We start from the raw sequence: 15081 nt of genomic DNA on the forward strand, positions 1-15081 counted from the left end.
GGAAAAGTTACCTAGCTTAATGCTAACTATTTACGGCAAACCCCATCGACGGGATAGCAAGATTAGCTTCATAATTCTAATCGTTATAACTAGGCTTGGGCGATGTAAGCAAAAAATAAAATCTCGAGTGTGATACAACATGACACTTTTGATGATGGTGCCATTCACCTGGGAGGCGAAAGTAGTTCACTGCGCGCCATTCTTAATCTCAGGAGTCATTGCAAACCAAGGTTCCCCTACTGCAGAAGGGCACGTGCCGTTTTTGTCCCACATGATCTTCTCTTCCTAAACGCGGTCATCCGAAAAGCTAACAATTCAATCCGGGAAGGTGCCGTGTTGTTTTGAGACTTAAGAGGCCAAGACCGTCGTTCCCCTGGCCCGTCATTTTCACTCCAAATTAGCATGGCGTCCTAGCGGTTTATTTGATCTCTTATGCTGAAACAGTACACCATTTATCAAAGTTTTTTCCTGGCAGGTTGTGAGCAGCTTGCTGGCAGTGAATAATGAGTACGCCGTGCAAATTGATAGCCACGACACTCTGTGGGGAGAGACAGGTATGTTGTCATCCATCTTTTTACATTACATGCTTCATTTTATCACAATCCGCCGTTTTATCATTCCGGTCCTCTCTTGCGGGCGGAAGGTCTCAAACCAAATGTGTGTGCGCACAATTTTATGATCCCTCCGCGTTCTTGTGTCATGTTCTTTCTGGTAAAAGCATTTGCTGTTGTGGTCATGTGGGTTTCCACTTAGAGGTTGGTAAACACAAGCATTTCCTCTGAGGGATGGTTCTCCAGCACGCCGCTGGATTACTGCTGCTCTGTCTCCTCTCGGTGATGTTTATTTGGAGGCTAACAACACTTCAGACGTTTTCAAGCACTCCTCCATCTGTTCCACAACCAAACTTACATTTGGGTGGCTCGGGGGGTTTGCTCGCATCGCATACGGGTTGGGAGATGAGACATCTTCATCATTTGCACAGATGACGCGACATGTTGGAATGGGATTTCCGTCCAAATTTGAGGCGGTTCGCTTTGCTTAAAAGGACTCTAAAAATTAGTGTATTAAACATTACACAAATGATTTGGGAATTGCCATTGCTGTTCATTGATAATACAACACAAAAAATGTTTTAGGTCGGAATAACCGACATTTTGACCCAACTTTTTAAAAAAGTACTGTGTTTTGTATTTTTCTCTATACAAGGTACTTTAAAAGACCCTCTGTTGTGCTTTACACGGTGAAAAAAACCTTGCAAGAACTAAGACAATCTAAAAAAATGTGAAAGAAAACAGTAAACACCAGAAAAATACGCCAATGCTGAATCTCATGCTTTGCCAAAAGCCAAACAATAAAAATGAGTTTTAAGATGAGTTGTAAAAATGGGCAGAGGGAGCTTGCCTAAATCAAGGTAACTGCTCCTGTTTTTTTTTCTGCCTCCTGGTAGGCTGAATTGCATTTTTAACTGCTCTTGTCAGGTTTCTTTTGTCTGTTGTATTTATTCCCATTTATTTTGAACAACAGTTCCATATATGGTCATCAATCAATATGCTATATAAGATTTTGGTCATTTGTTCGTGTCCAATTTGTATTTTTTTTTTTTTTTTTGTATAACGTGTATGCGTTGGCAGGATTTTTGGCCTCGGAAATATGAATAAGAATAATTACATTTAAAAATAATTATCTTTGGCTCTTAATAGGCAAAAATGAAGGCAATCATCAGCAATATTTTTCCCTAATTTGATCACCTCATTCGGTTGCACTACATTGTTGCTCTTGCATGTGGCCGATTGTTATGTCACACCAAGCTTAATTTGGATCACTTCTCAACTGCTCATTTGGTATCAATTTGAAGCTGAAATTGAAAATCCATTTCAACATGTTCAGATGCTCACATCTCTGAAATCTCTTTTTATCAGGCTGTACTTATGTTGTTACATTTCGTTCCCTTGGATCCAGGAGTAAATAGGACTTATACATGTTGACGGAGATTAGAGTAATACACAAAGCTGCACCCTTTGTAAAAAACAACCCACAGTAGGTTGCGCAACCACCAGATAAGTGCGTCTATACAATAATACGTTTTTAGAGTAGCGGGCCGAGCTCTTTTCTTCCCCATTTAATATGCCGTTGAACGTAAAAGAAGCGCTCATCAAGATTCAGGGCAAGAAAAAAATAATTATATAAAAAACAATATGTGACAAGATTGTCAGAAAATGTAGAAGCACGTGGTGTGAAAATAGCCAATGTGTTAGTTTATCGTGATTCCTCACAAGGTGGGTCATTCTATCTGGGTTGTCTGTCCACACCACAGTTTGCTCAAGCCATTTCCCCTTCCAAATGGCCACAGGACGTCAGACCTTATTACTGCGTCGGTGCAAAGGAATCCCAAATATTCCTCCTCGGTGGAGCCACTTATAGCCACAGTCGAGCACTTGCGTCTGGGCTAGCGGACACGTCCGTTGCACCCAAGTGAAATTGCAGGTCTGTGGCAAAGTGACTCTGGTGTCCTTGTGATGACCACAATCTCTGATATCCCCGTCGCCACCAGGACCTTATTTAGAAACCACCGGGAGCCCATCTGTATTCGTGGAAAATAGGCTTCCGCTGTGTTGTAGCCTTGTGTGAAATGAAACTTTAGATTGCAAAGGAGTATTACGGGTTGAAGGTCAGATGAAATCATCCTGTCGTTAATGCTTGTGTTGCTTTTACACTCGAAAAGATTACCACTCAGATAGAAAAGTATATACGTACAGTGGTCCCCCGCCACTTCGCACTTCACATTTTGCGGCTTCGCATGTTTTATCAAACTTTATAGTCGCGCATACCCGACGTGCTCCAATAACGCTCCCACGCTTAGTCCTAACGTAGAGTCTGAAGATGCCTAAGAGCCTGTTAATACTCGATCTTGTTTAGCCGCAAATGAAGGCACTTTTGCTTAAAGCAAACAAACAAACAAACAAACAAAAAACGCTTAGCGTTCTACATGCATAAAGTCATGGCGTAATATTATGGTGTTTTGACTGACTGACATGTGGGGGAGGGGGTGGGGTGTGAACGGATGCATGGGGGAATGACTGTGAAACAGCGCAAGCGTAGTCTGGCCCTTTAAGAATACAAGCAATGCATTGTGGAAAATAGGCGGGGGGGTGGGGAATGGAGAGGTAGTCAATATGGCTGGCAAAGACTACATTTTTTACCGCTGAAAATGGATAAGTAATTTCTGCACAATCCAAAGACATTCCAGCTCCTGTGCAGTAGATAATAATACTCATTTGATTTCCTGATTTAGCTACATGATAGGGACATCATGATAAATGTCCCCCCCAGTACGATTCAATCCCACACCACTTACTGCAACTCCAACACACTATTACATTAGAAGCTCTGTGAGTCTGTCACCATGCCGTCAAAATTGAACGTTTCTGCAAAGGCGGAAAAGGGCTCATATTAGATGCCATTAGAGTTGCTACCTTATTGTGTGTATCACCTGTTTAAAATGAAACGCTCCTTTCATCTCCATGCAAATGTGCCCGGTGTGTCTCCTATTGTTGAGCAGAGGATGATTGGATTGCACATCTGTGCCGGCTTCCTTTTTTAAAGCTTCCTCTTAGGATGCTTCGCCGTTATGCAAAGAGAGATGATTTGCTTCCCGGGAATCGTTTTCCTCAGCACACTGCTTATAGAATCGCTTCAAAGTAAACAGCAGCAAATATTTCAAATATTGTCCTTGTTTTCTTTGAGGATGCCGAGGGATAAGGGCACTTTGTGTGTTTTCCTTGGACATTTTGCTTATTTAATTCATTCGGGAGGTAAAAACTTTGTTGAAAACCTCTAGGAAAAAAAACTGATTTGTGCAATTTTTTGCAATTGGAAGCCATGGCGGGAACAGAGTGTTTGCATGATTGAGATTGTCAGTTAATCTTCCAGGTTATTTACCTGTGATGAGTTCAGGCTCTGGCTGTGCAATTTGATGGTAATGGGATTCTGGCTGCAGAAAGCAATCACATTTACTTTCTTAGCTTGGCATTCACAACCTCCTTGCTAAGAAGGTGGGCTTCATCCGAGGGTCACTAACATGACGAGGAATACATTTTCCTTTTTGATTGTTACATTTTTCGGCGGGATAATTAGTCGTGTGTTGAGTAAAACTTGTTGCTCTCGGGGTAGTTTGGCTTTGAAGACGGAAGGTTTTTGTCAGCCAAGCAGTTAGGCCGGCCAACACATTTACTAAGACATGCAGAAGATCTGGGCAAATGAGGGCCCCGATGTCCTGTTGACAAGAGCAATTATCTTACCGTGTTTATAGCTAAACGTGAGTATTTGTGCATAAACAATTAGAGATAGACCAATTGTTTTGTTTGTTTGTTTTTTTGTGCTGATGCCTGTTATTATTAGTCAACGAGGCCAATAACCAATATTTGGATCTAATATTCATTTTGAGTTAATGAGGAAATATTGACATCCAAATACATCCAAACGGCAACTTTTACCTTGGTGAAATGACTGTTTCAGATTTGCACCATGTTGGTTTCTAGTTATTTTTTTTCATACATTTTAGGCATCACACATCATTTGTCAGAAATTTCAGGGTGGTGCCAGGATCATCAGCATGTCCTAAAATGGTCAGTAAAAATGTAAACTGTAGTTTTCCGATGTAAATAAAATTTTGCAAATTTTTCGGAACGTTCAAATGAATGACCATGCATTACACTGCCCACTGGTGGCCAAGGCACATACACCAAATACTGAATGCCATTAAATGAATGCATAATGCAAAATATATATTTTTTGATTTGTATGAGCAAAGTTTTATTTTGTTATCCCAGTATGTTTTAGGAATTATAATTGTTTTATTCAAAATCTCAAAACCTCTCATGAAAGTCTTCTTTTTTTTTGGTTTCAGTGACAATATACTGCCTCCCGTTGGCCAAAATGCACTCCAGAAGGACTTGTAATTTCATTTAAATTTAATCACAAGGCTCTGACTTAAATTCTTGTCATAATATTATATTGTTATTACTTTTATTTTTTGACAAGTGCTTCATTATAGAGTGCAATTATTTTTTCCTAAATTCATATCTCAACCATTTTTTTTTCTTTTTCAATGTATTCTGACACTCGCTGCTTTTCGGTTCTAACGTTCTCTCTCCGCTGTCCATTAGCAGATTTTATTTATGCTAAGTACATACAGCGACCAGCTGTGGTCGTCACAGTACCGACCGATACTACCCATTTGCTCCTTTCATCTTCTCGAATTACGGCCATATGGGACAAATGCTGTTTAAAATAGCCCCCATTAGAGCCAAACAAACCAGGAAGTAACTTTTGAACGATGCGAAAAAGTGCAGTAAACACATCCCGGTCACGCATTTTGCAAGCGCGCCTTTGAACCGGAATGACGTCCGTGAAGTAAAGCTCGCCGCGTCCTCTGTCTGCTCCTCAGCGTTGACAGCCGCCGCAGGCCGAGGCAAGATGGAGGTGTGCGGCTTTCTGCTGGAGAGGGGGGTGACGGTGCAGCAGGTCAACCGGCGGGGGGTGTCTCCGCTATTCTGCGCCGTCAGGCAGGGCCACTGGCAGGTGAGAGCCACGTCGCCTCCGTATCCACGGCAACCATTGATTCTCATTTCTGTTGCTCTGCGTGATGCGCTCCGAAGTGTGTTGCATTTAATAGGCTTCTTCGTAGCGTTTTGGCGGAATCATATTGGTGACCAGGAGGGCAAGGTAGTTCGCAAGAACTACTGTCCCTGCTACCAGGTTGGATTTATACCGCGCGGTTTAAGCGAGCCTTGCATTAAAAAAGAAAAAAACATACGTGTTGAATCGGATAACGCAAACCACACACACTCAAATAACTCTCCGTACTTCTTAAGGGTAGCCATATTGATATTTACTGTCGACTAAAAATGACATTTCGGTTGCTTGGCGCTCAGGTGACGACCAATCATGGCTCGCTGACTAAGCGCACAAATCAGGCAACTGAGCAACGGTGCTGTCACGTTCACGTAAGCCCTGAGATTGATAAAAATGGGGCGTTTTTGCTGCCTAGGTCAAGTTCCACAAAGGTAATATGAATGCCATGTTACGGCTAATGGGGCCTAAGAAATCATACGAACTTTGTCTTTCCATTTAAAGCCCTGGCGTCAATTTAGGCGGGCCTTTGATTTTGATACATCAAAGATAAAGCATTAAAAAGGCACTAAATTACTAGAGATCAAAACGGCAACATGCATTCATTTCTGTATATGCCTGAAAATTGTTTGGTTTTTTTATTGCAAATCTTTCCACTGGGAACCTATAGATCCATCGGAATTCATGGGTTAAAGGCACACATCCATCACATTAATACTACAGTACTTTATATAAAAAAAAAATGTATTTGTTGTTTTTTCCATCATGGTTCTATAATACAACGTTCATTTTTTTGGGTGGGAGGGCTGGAACACATTTCATTTCAATTCAGAAATCAGAAAAATATAAAAGAGATCCTCAGGGTTAACAGTATTTTGAAAAATAATTTGTGGTTTTATTTATTTGTTTTTGTTTTTGCAACCAAAAGTAATAAAGGAATCTCTAATGCAGTAAACTAGCAGTACAATGATTAGAATGTCATCTATTCAATGGTAAATATTCTCCTATTTCTATAGCCTTCCGTGAAAGCAGGGTGATTATATTCATGTTGAATAAAAATAAACCTTTTAAGCCTTGATCATTTTCAAATTTCACAACACGTTGTAAGGCAAAACCAGCTAAATCGTAATGTTTGCGTTTTTTGTAATTAAAATCATGGTTAGCTCCAATCCTGTAGTACATAACAATACCATATTTATTGGATAAAATTGTTTACATTAGGCCTACGCTTAAAAAAAAGAAGAGAAATGGACCACAAATTCATACGAATGCCGCTTTATTGATCTACTTCAACTGGAGTCATTCCGTCAATACGGCCGCATGGGATATGTGTCACTCCAAGTGCACGTGTAAGGGCAGCTCAGGGCCCACTTGGACCTGCGGTGCAAATCCAGCCATGACGCGTCAATCTGGCACGCTCTCTCCTAGATTGCGGAGTTGCTGTTGCAGCACGGCGCGGACATTAACGTCAGCGACAAGCAGGGCAGAACATTACTGATGGTGGCGGCCTGCGAGGGTCACCTGAGCACCGTCGACTTTCTGCTTTCCAAAGGTGAGCCACACGCTCCGCTCCGCTCGTGACTCCGTGCACGCAAATCCGTATTGTTTTGAGAAAGACATCATCATTCCAAAGAAGAACGAAGACAAACCCTGGCATCAAAGCAGGATAAAACACAATCAAGTGTTTAAAAGGTTTCGGATGTACTGTGTAAGCGCGGCAAAAAATTTACGAGCGCTAAGTGATGGCAGCGAACATCCCGACGGGCAACAGGTAGTGAATAATTCTTCAAAATGAGGCCAAGTGCTTTCTTGGAGTTATTTATTGCCTATCTCATTTGAAGTTTAAACGTAAAACAAAGAGAATTACACTTGTGCCTGTGTGTTATATGCTAACACAATGCAAAGTGGCATTGATGGGCTAACTAAATGCTTTAATGCAGTCGTTATTATTCTTAAAGAAATGCTTCAATGAACATGCAGCAACACATTTAGGTGAATCAGACAAAACTCATAGGCATATATCCTTGATCCTCGCCTTTATAATCCTTCATCAACATTACTGCAACTAGTTGTTTAATCTTGAAACACTACGTTGCTATACTGTTCCCTGTTGGTCCATTTTCACACACCAGAGGAGCACAACGTCAATAAAGATTAAATCAATACATTTTGTAAACTTTCATAAATTTCGGACTATAAGTCACTACTTTCTTCTCACGCTTTGAACACTGCGGCTGATTGGTGCGGCTTAGCTGCAGTTTTACTCCTAGCCACCAGGGGGCAAACTCATTGAACACAAAGAGACAGAAGAAGACGCTATCAAGTATTGATTTTGAGTTTGAAATACTATTTTACTCACCACCATGGGGCAGTATGCATTAGTAAATGCAAACGGGCATGTTACTGTTGTTTCGTGCAGCATTCTAACAATCTGAATGTGTTAATGTTATGTTGAGAATATTTTGGTGTTGCCCATTTCTGTGTTGAAGGGATGATATTGTTTAAAAAAAAGCTTCCTTAAAATGACAAAAATAAACTATTATTTTTTTGCTGGTGCAGTTTATAATCTGAAAATGTGGTAATCAATTTCCAAATGTTTCCATAATTATTCGTGAATAATCCTGTTTTTTCAACAACTATTTTCTATGAAGCTCATAACAGATATTTGGCTATTACGTTCCCAAAATTACCTGCAGAAACCAAAATCCACAAATCAGAGACTGCGCTTTTTGTTGTCGTTGGATTGTTCCTTAATTTAAATATTACTGTATGTGTTTTGTTTTTCTTGTATTTCTTAATATAAGGTACAGTCCTGTGGAATTGTATTTTTTTCACGGTAAAAAACACATGAGAAACAAATTGTTTATTTGGAAGCCAAGGTTTAGTGACCAGAAGATAATCGAGAGTGTTGTCGTGTCTCAAAAGGTGCGTCTCTGACTTCGATGGACAAGGAAGGTCTGACAGGCCTGAGCTGGGCCTGTTTAAAAGGACACAAGAACGTGGTGCAGCTATTGGTGGAGAAAGGCGCCGTGATCGACCACACCGACAAAAACGGACGGACTCCACTGGACCTGGCCGCCTTCTTTGGAGACGCGGAGATTGTACGTGGCCGGCCGCGCAATGGGCAAAAACACGTGACTGGGGTCATCGCCTTTATTGAGCGCGCGCCGCCGCGTGTTAGCCAGCTACCCGATGTGCTTAACTAGCGCCTTCTTTAGGTCCAGTATTTGGTGGAAAGAGGGGCGGTGGTGGAGCATGTGGACTACAGCGGCATGAGGCCTCTGGACCGAGCCATCGGTTGTCGGAACACGTCGGTGGTGGTCACGCTGCTGAAGAAGGGGGCCAAGCTGGGTAGGTCTTTTTTGGTTCTTTCTTTTCAAACAAACAGCAGAAATCATTTTTAATGTGGAAAAAACTTAGATGTTGATAACCCCTTACGATACATCTTTAAATGTGGCGTTTGGTTTCCATTCCCACTTTAGTTACCAAATATGGTTCCTCTTAAAAAAAGGTGCTACTTTATCTCTGGAATTAAAAACAACATCATTTATCATGGAAAAAGAAAGCAGATATTCCAGTCTTGTGCGAAACATTTTTGCCCAAATTGGTCCTAAAAAATGTCAATAAAAGCGGCGGCTTGCTTCATTCTTTTGTTTGCGCAGTATCTCGCGGCTCTTAGAATAAGCTCCGACTAATTTTGTGGAATGCTGCGCAAAAACACTGCTTCCATTCACTTGCACTTCACTCTGCGTACGTGTGTGCGGCTGTGTCCACGCATGTCCTTTCATTGCTCCCTCATGCTGCCGGGCTAAGTTTAGAATGTGACTTATCACCATAACGACATACATACGTGAAGTTGTCTGGTGCAGCGGCTTATCTTCGCTACGGCTCAGCGATGAGCGACTCTTCAACTTTCTCTCAGCATGCCGAACCGTTTGCATGGCAGGAAAAGCCTTGAAAGCGGTGCTTCTCAAACCCAAACGAAAACAACGGCTATTGCGGGACTCTTAAATGGAAAGGCTTGGGCGGGCCGTGTGTAAAAAGGTGGCCAAGCCTTGCTCTGGCCGTACTCGTCAGACCACAGTTTTCCAGTACGGCCGCTTTAAAGCGACTTTCGACATGTGCGTGACCTCTCCCCTTTTCCTTTCTGCTAACTCTTTCCCAACCCGCCGGCGCTAAACTAAGGTCACAGAACGTCTCCTTACGATCGATCAGGTACAATCTTTAGGTAACTTTACCTTGCTGTGACAATTTGCAGACAAATACAAAGGAGCGCCCGTGGTGGCGCCGACGCCAGCCACCTGACATCTTCCCCCTGCTTCCTCTTTTGCAGGCAACGCCGCTTGGGCCATGGCCACATCCAAGCCTGATATCCTCATCATCCTGCTTCAGAAGCTCATGGAGGAGGGGAATCTGCTTTACAAGGTGCGCTTGGAGAAGATGTTTTGTTTTCATGCCGTGCGCTAATGAAACATTAAGAGCGCAGGTGGCAAAACTCTAATTGTGTAAGAACTGTACCGTTTTGCAAAAGTGTAAGTACACACCGAGTTAACTATTTAAAGACGTTATCAGTATATAAGTAAAAAAGGGTGGATGGATTGGTACCAATAGATAACTAGGTAGCTAGCAAGCTAGGTAGTGAAAACTTTTAGCATAGTTGCAAAGCTACTGCATACAAGTTTGGCCAGAGGTGCGTGCTGAGTTGCATTTTGTTGCTTTCTTTTTTTTTTTTCCTTTACCAAGATCTATCTCGCCTTAGCTCGACAGGTATCAAAACAGCGTGTTCCCGACTACACCACGTGTCAACACCATCAAAGCGCTTCTCTTGAGCCAAGAGTAGAAAGGAAAGAAGGATATCTGGGACCACAAGTCCAAAGATTTCAGAGAAGGAAAAGCTCAAGTGAAGTAAACGTAATGCGGAGCCGGTACCGGCCCAGCACTAATTCGGAGCAATTGGAAATCCGGAGCTTGAATGAATGGACGGAGGTGTCCCAGCTGTTTTGTCAAAGGCCGCCTGATCAATGCTTTGACATTTAACGGCGTCGGAGCAGAAAGGTTAAAGCCGGCGGGCTAATGTGTCTCTTTAATGCCGTTTCCACCACTGCCGCGAAGTCTGAAGCTCAAACATCCCACCTCAAAGCGCGAAAAACAAACACGCTTGACAACCGGGATAAGCGAGCGAGTGATGAGATTATGACAAGCTCATTTGGCTGTCGGCAATACGCGCAAGAGTGTGAGACGAAGGAGAGGCGAGAGCTTTTTCGGCGCTTTGGCCCCGGGCCTCCTTGGCGGTCTGGCTGGCTCATTTTGTGCCTTCATGTGTCCTCCAGAAAGGCAAGATGAAGGAGGCGGCTCAGAGGTACCAGTACGCTTTGAGGAAGTTTCCCAGGGAAGGCTTCGGGGACGACCTGAAGGCCTTCAAAGACCTGAGGGTCTCGCTCTACCTCAACCTCTCCCGCTGTCGCAGAAAAACCAACGTAAGATGCCATTTTCCATTTCCTTAACACTTCAGGGCGATGTGCGTTTCTTTTTAAGGAAATTGAATCGAATTAACAATGCCCGGGCTCCTCGTCACAGGACTTCGGGATGGCTGAGGAGTTTGCGACAAAGGCACTGGAGCTGAAACCAAAATCCTATGAAGCTTATTACGCTCGCGCACGAGCTAAAAGGAGCAGCAGGTAAACGATTCGGCAGTACGTTCGAATTAATTGGCAAGTCCAGCCCATGAAATAAACCGCCGTTGTATCCCACAATATACATCAATAAAAAATGCACTTTTTAAAACTAATTTCTGCAGGCACAAAAGCGGGATTGTGACATTCATCAATCAGACATTTCCTATTTTCACTCTTCTCAAATCAGTCATAGTGCCGCTATGCTGTGGTCAAAAGTGGAATTGCACACAAACGGAAGATGGAATAAAATACAGTGCAAATGGGAGCAAAATCTGGAACCTGCGAGCGGGGGGTTCTGTACTGACATTTTTTGAACATAAAATAAAAGTCATTACACAGATCAGACCACAAAACGGCATTGTTTGCTGAGAGTTGTGAAACATTTTTTGTATGAGTGCAGGACTATATCATACTGCCACCCAGTGGCCAAATCACGCATATATATACATAAATACACTCAAGCGGCTGCATTGATTTAATCGTGATGCAAAAACTGTTTGTTTATTTTTTTTTACCTTCTGTTTGATACCGCATGCTGTTTTTAAAGGACAACATTATAGAGTGCCATTTTCATTATAAAAAAAAAACATAATGCAACTTTTTCTGTTTGGAGTTCTTAAGCCGTCTGATCTAAACACGCGTAAGTCAAAGCACGCGTGTATTGTCTTTGGCGTCTTCCAGACAGTTCTCGGCCGCCCTGGCCGACCTGCACGACGCCGCCAAGTTGTGTCCCAACAACCGCGAGATCCGTCGCTTGCTGGCCCGCGTGGAGGATGAGTGCAAGCAGATGCAGCGGGCGCAAACCTCCAAAGGCGGCCCGGAGGGAGCGGCCCCGCAGGCGGCGGGGGGCCGCGACTCTGACCGAGAACGCGACGAGCCCCGGGAGGAGTCTTCGGAGTGGAGCCAAAGACGCGGCGGCGACGACGAGGAGGACGAGGAGGACGAGCGGACGCGGCGCCGCTCGCCGGGGAACAATCGTCACCCGGGGAGGCTTCCTCCTCAGCGCTACCCTCGGGAGCACCCCCAAGGTCTGCTTCTGCAGCCCGCCAAGCAGGCCCAAATCGTCAAGACCAGCTCGCACGGAGCCAAATCCCAGTTCGCTCCCCCCAGCCCCTTACCGAGCCGACACGCGCTGAAGCCCGGCCCGGGCATCGACATCGGCCCGCTCCCGCCGCCCGCCGACGAGCCGCTCTACGGGAACCGGGTGACTCCGGCGGCCGTGACCCACGGCGGCGAGGCCGAGTCCGGGGGCAACATGCGCGTGTCCGGCTCCACCGGCAGCCTGGCGTCCGGCGGCGGCCTGTCGGACGGCGGCAAGATGGGCCCGGACGTCAAGCCCAAACACGGCCAGCAAGGCGGCGACCACAAGCCCAGGCCCTTCATGGGCGTCACCGACAAGACGGCGCGTTTCCTGCAGCAGAACCCGCAGCCGGCCGCCCGCGCTTGGCTCGACCGCCCCGTCGAGGACGACGACGACGACGACGGCGGCGCTTACCGGCACAGGCCGCCGCCCTTACACAACGGGGCGCCGCACGCCAACCAGTACACTGACAAGTTCATCTGTTACAAGGACGCCAAGTCCCTGGCCAATCCCAGCCAAGCCCTGCACATCACGTCCATCAAGCCAAAGCGATCCTTTATCGAGTCCAACGTGTAGTCCCGGGAGAGACGTGCCAAATGTTCCCGCCCGCCCGCCCGCCGCGTCTTCTGTTACAAGATGGACGCTTTGCACTGACGGAGGGGGGCAAGAGTCAAGTGGACGTTCCTGTGTTTCCGCAAGCTTTCGCCCCTTGGTCGGTCTAAACGCCCGCGAAACGTTCGGGACGTCGGATTTAGGGGTTAACGGTTTGAACCGAGAATGCCGGGTGAGCAGCGAGAAACTTTTTCCCGTTTGGCGTTCGGGGACCGGATATTCTCAAAGGGAGTCAGCCTATGAGCTTTGAGAATCTCGGTGTCATCAACACAGAGACCGGACGGGTCGCGGAACGCCCGAGCCTCCGCCCGAGCCTCCCTCGCTGCTCAGCATGCATTCCGCCAGCCGCGCCCGTCTTCATTTATAGTTTGATCTTCATCTGGAATTTTCCCTCAAAAGTCCAAAATAATCCCTCGCGTTTCGCGGGCGGCGTGTTGTTTTTTTGTTTCGTCCCGGCTTTTGTCATTTGTAATGCGCGGCGTTGCTCAAATTGTGTTAAATGTTCCCCGGAGAAAAAGAAGCACACGCGCTCGTGCGTTTGTGAAATATGTTTGTACATGTTATGAATCAGCATTAACAAGAGTCCGTTTCTCTATTTGCTTGTTGTTTCTGTCTAGATTAATTTATTTACCAATGGCTTCATTGTAAGAGCAATATATTTTATATAGTTATTTTTGCACAGCTACCGAGACATTTAAATGAAGTGCATGCTACATTTGCGGTTTACACCATTTTTTTTCTTTCCGTTTTCACAACGCAGCCGTTCGCCATGTTTTTCATCAGTATTGTGGTCGCATACTGTAATGGAGTTGTGCTGCCATGGCAACCTTGGGAGAGAAATAAAGACACCCCCCCCCCCCCCCCCTCCCTGAGGGATGACAAACACGTCTACAACAGTGTGATCAAACAACTGGATGTTTGCTTTGTAAATGTGCTGGCAGGGAACCTGCATTGTTGTATTGAAAAACAAAAAAAAATTGTTACCTCTTCGAAAAGCTTTTTTTTTTTTTTTTTTTTTTTTTTAATAGGAAGACCAGATTTTGGAAAGGAAAAAACGAGACACTACAATTTTGCTGACAATCAAATTTACAACAAATGCTCTCCATGAATTAATCATAGCAATTCATCGCTGGTCAATTCTAATGACTGATGGTTGTTTTATTATTATTATTTCAGATAATGCTAAATAGTATCATGATTGACAGTTTAATAGTGTTGAATAAGTCAATACACTAACAATCAATCAACCGTTTTAGCAATACAGTAAACCCTGAAAAAAAGTGGATCCCCGCACTTGCATCTTAAGTTGACATGCAACTTTTCTGATTTTGGTGTGTTACATACATTTGAAAAAGTGTCCACATACCTCTTGCACTGTGCTACCAAATTAGTCTTTTCTGTTTGGTGCATTGAAAGAGTATTTGTATTGAGATCTGTTACGTTCTGTTCTGTCAATGGTCATTGAATGCAACTATCAAACGCTGCTTCAATCATTGACTTATTTTGCTACTCCAGGAACTTAACGGTCATTAGGGTTTTTTTTTTTGTGGGTTTTTTTTCTTTTTGTTTTTTTAATAACCTCAATTCTGAAACCAAAAATGGGACACTTCTGGTACCAAATTCGCACCAGAAACCTATCCCCAGAAGCAGCACTTTGACCCTGTGCGGCTTACTACATTTCCCATGATTCTTAAACACGGAACCAGGAAGTAGTTCCAATTCAGGTATGACGAAAACTTGAACCTGACAGTAAATGTGTTCGTTAAAATCGCTTTGAATTGGTTTATCATATGAATCGAAACATATACCATTGATGCACGCATTGCTGCATTGACAGGATTTGTAAAAAAAAAAAAAAAAAAGTGTCTCACACACACACAAAAAAATTAGGTCTGGCGAAATATACCATGAGTTAGGACACAATTCTCAAAACCGGCACTGTTTCCGGGACGTCTGGTCAATCTCGAACGTCAAAATGAAAAGAATGATGCCAGCACAAAAGTTCAAGAGGAACTGCGACTTGCCTTACACAAGTAGGTTTTTTTAGTCTAATTTTTCCCCACACGTTCTGTAATTATATCT

At 44.0% G+C, this 15081-nt stretch overlaps 1 protein-coding gene and 1 long non-coding RNA gene across 3 annotated transcripts in view; one reads left to right on the forward strand and one right to left on the reverse strand.

Moving 5' to 3' along the window:
* Positions 1-15081, forward strand: part of tanc1b (tetratricopeptide repeat, ankyrin repeat and coiled-coil containing 1b) — an 81070-nt gene that overhangs the window by 63365 nt on the left and 2624 nt on the right. Inside the window, exons 18-27 of one of the 2 annotated variants that reach the window (XM_088416088.1) lie at positions 476-554; positions 5447-5580; positions 7060-7183; positions 8557-8732; positions 8850-8982; positions 9817-9846; positions 9965-10056; positions 10962-11108; positions 11209-11309; positions 11988-15032. In XM_088416088.1, coding sequence (XP_088272214.1) covers positions 476-554; positions 5447-5580; positions 7060-7183; positions 8557-8732; positions 8850-8982; positions 9817-9846; positions 9965-10056; positions 10962-11108; positions 11209-11309; positions 11988-12963 — 1992 coding nt within the window. In that variant the 3' untranslated portion in view covers positions 12964-15032. The remainder of the gene's footprint in view (positions 1-475; positions 555-5446; positions 5581-7059; positions 7184-8556; positions 8733-8849; positions 8983-9816; positions 9847-9964; positions 10057-10961; positions 11109-11208; positions 11310-11987; positions 15033-15081) is intronic. The other variant, XM_088416089.1, reaches the window with a different exon arrangement.
* Positions 6891-7372, reverse strand: LOC148423372 (uncharacterized). The gene is made up of 2 exons (XR_015865776.1): positions 7153-7372; positions 6891-7071 (listed from the first exon to the last, which is right to left on the reverse strand). It is a non-coding gene; the product is annotated as an uncharacterized LOC148423372 (long non-coding RNA).

The sequence above is a fragment of the Hippichthys cyanospilos genome, chromosome 5 (genome assembly GCF_059441005.1).
Source record: "Hippichthys cyanospilos isolate Australia breed blue-spotted pipefish chromosome 5, RoL_Hcya_1.0, whole genome shotgun sequence".
Classification (NCBI taxonomy): Eukaryota; Metazoa; Chordata; class Actinopteri; order Syngnathiformes; family Syngnathidae; genus Hippichthys; species Hippichthys cyanospilos.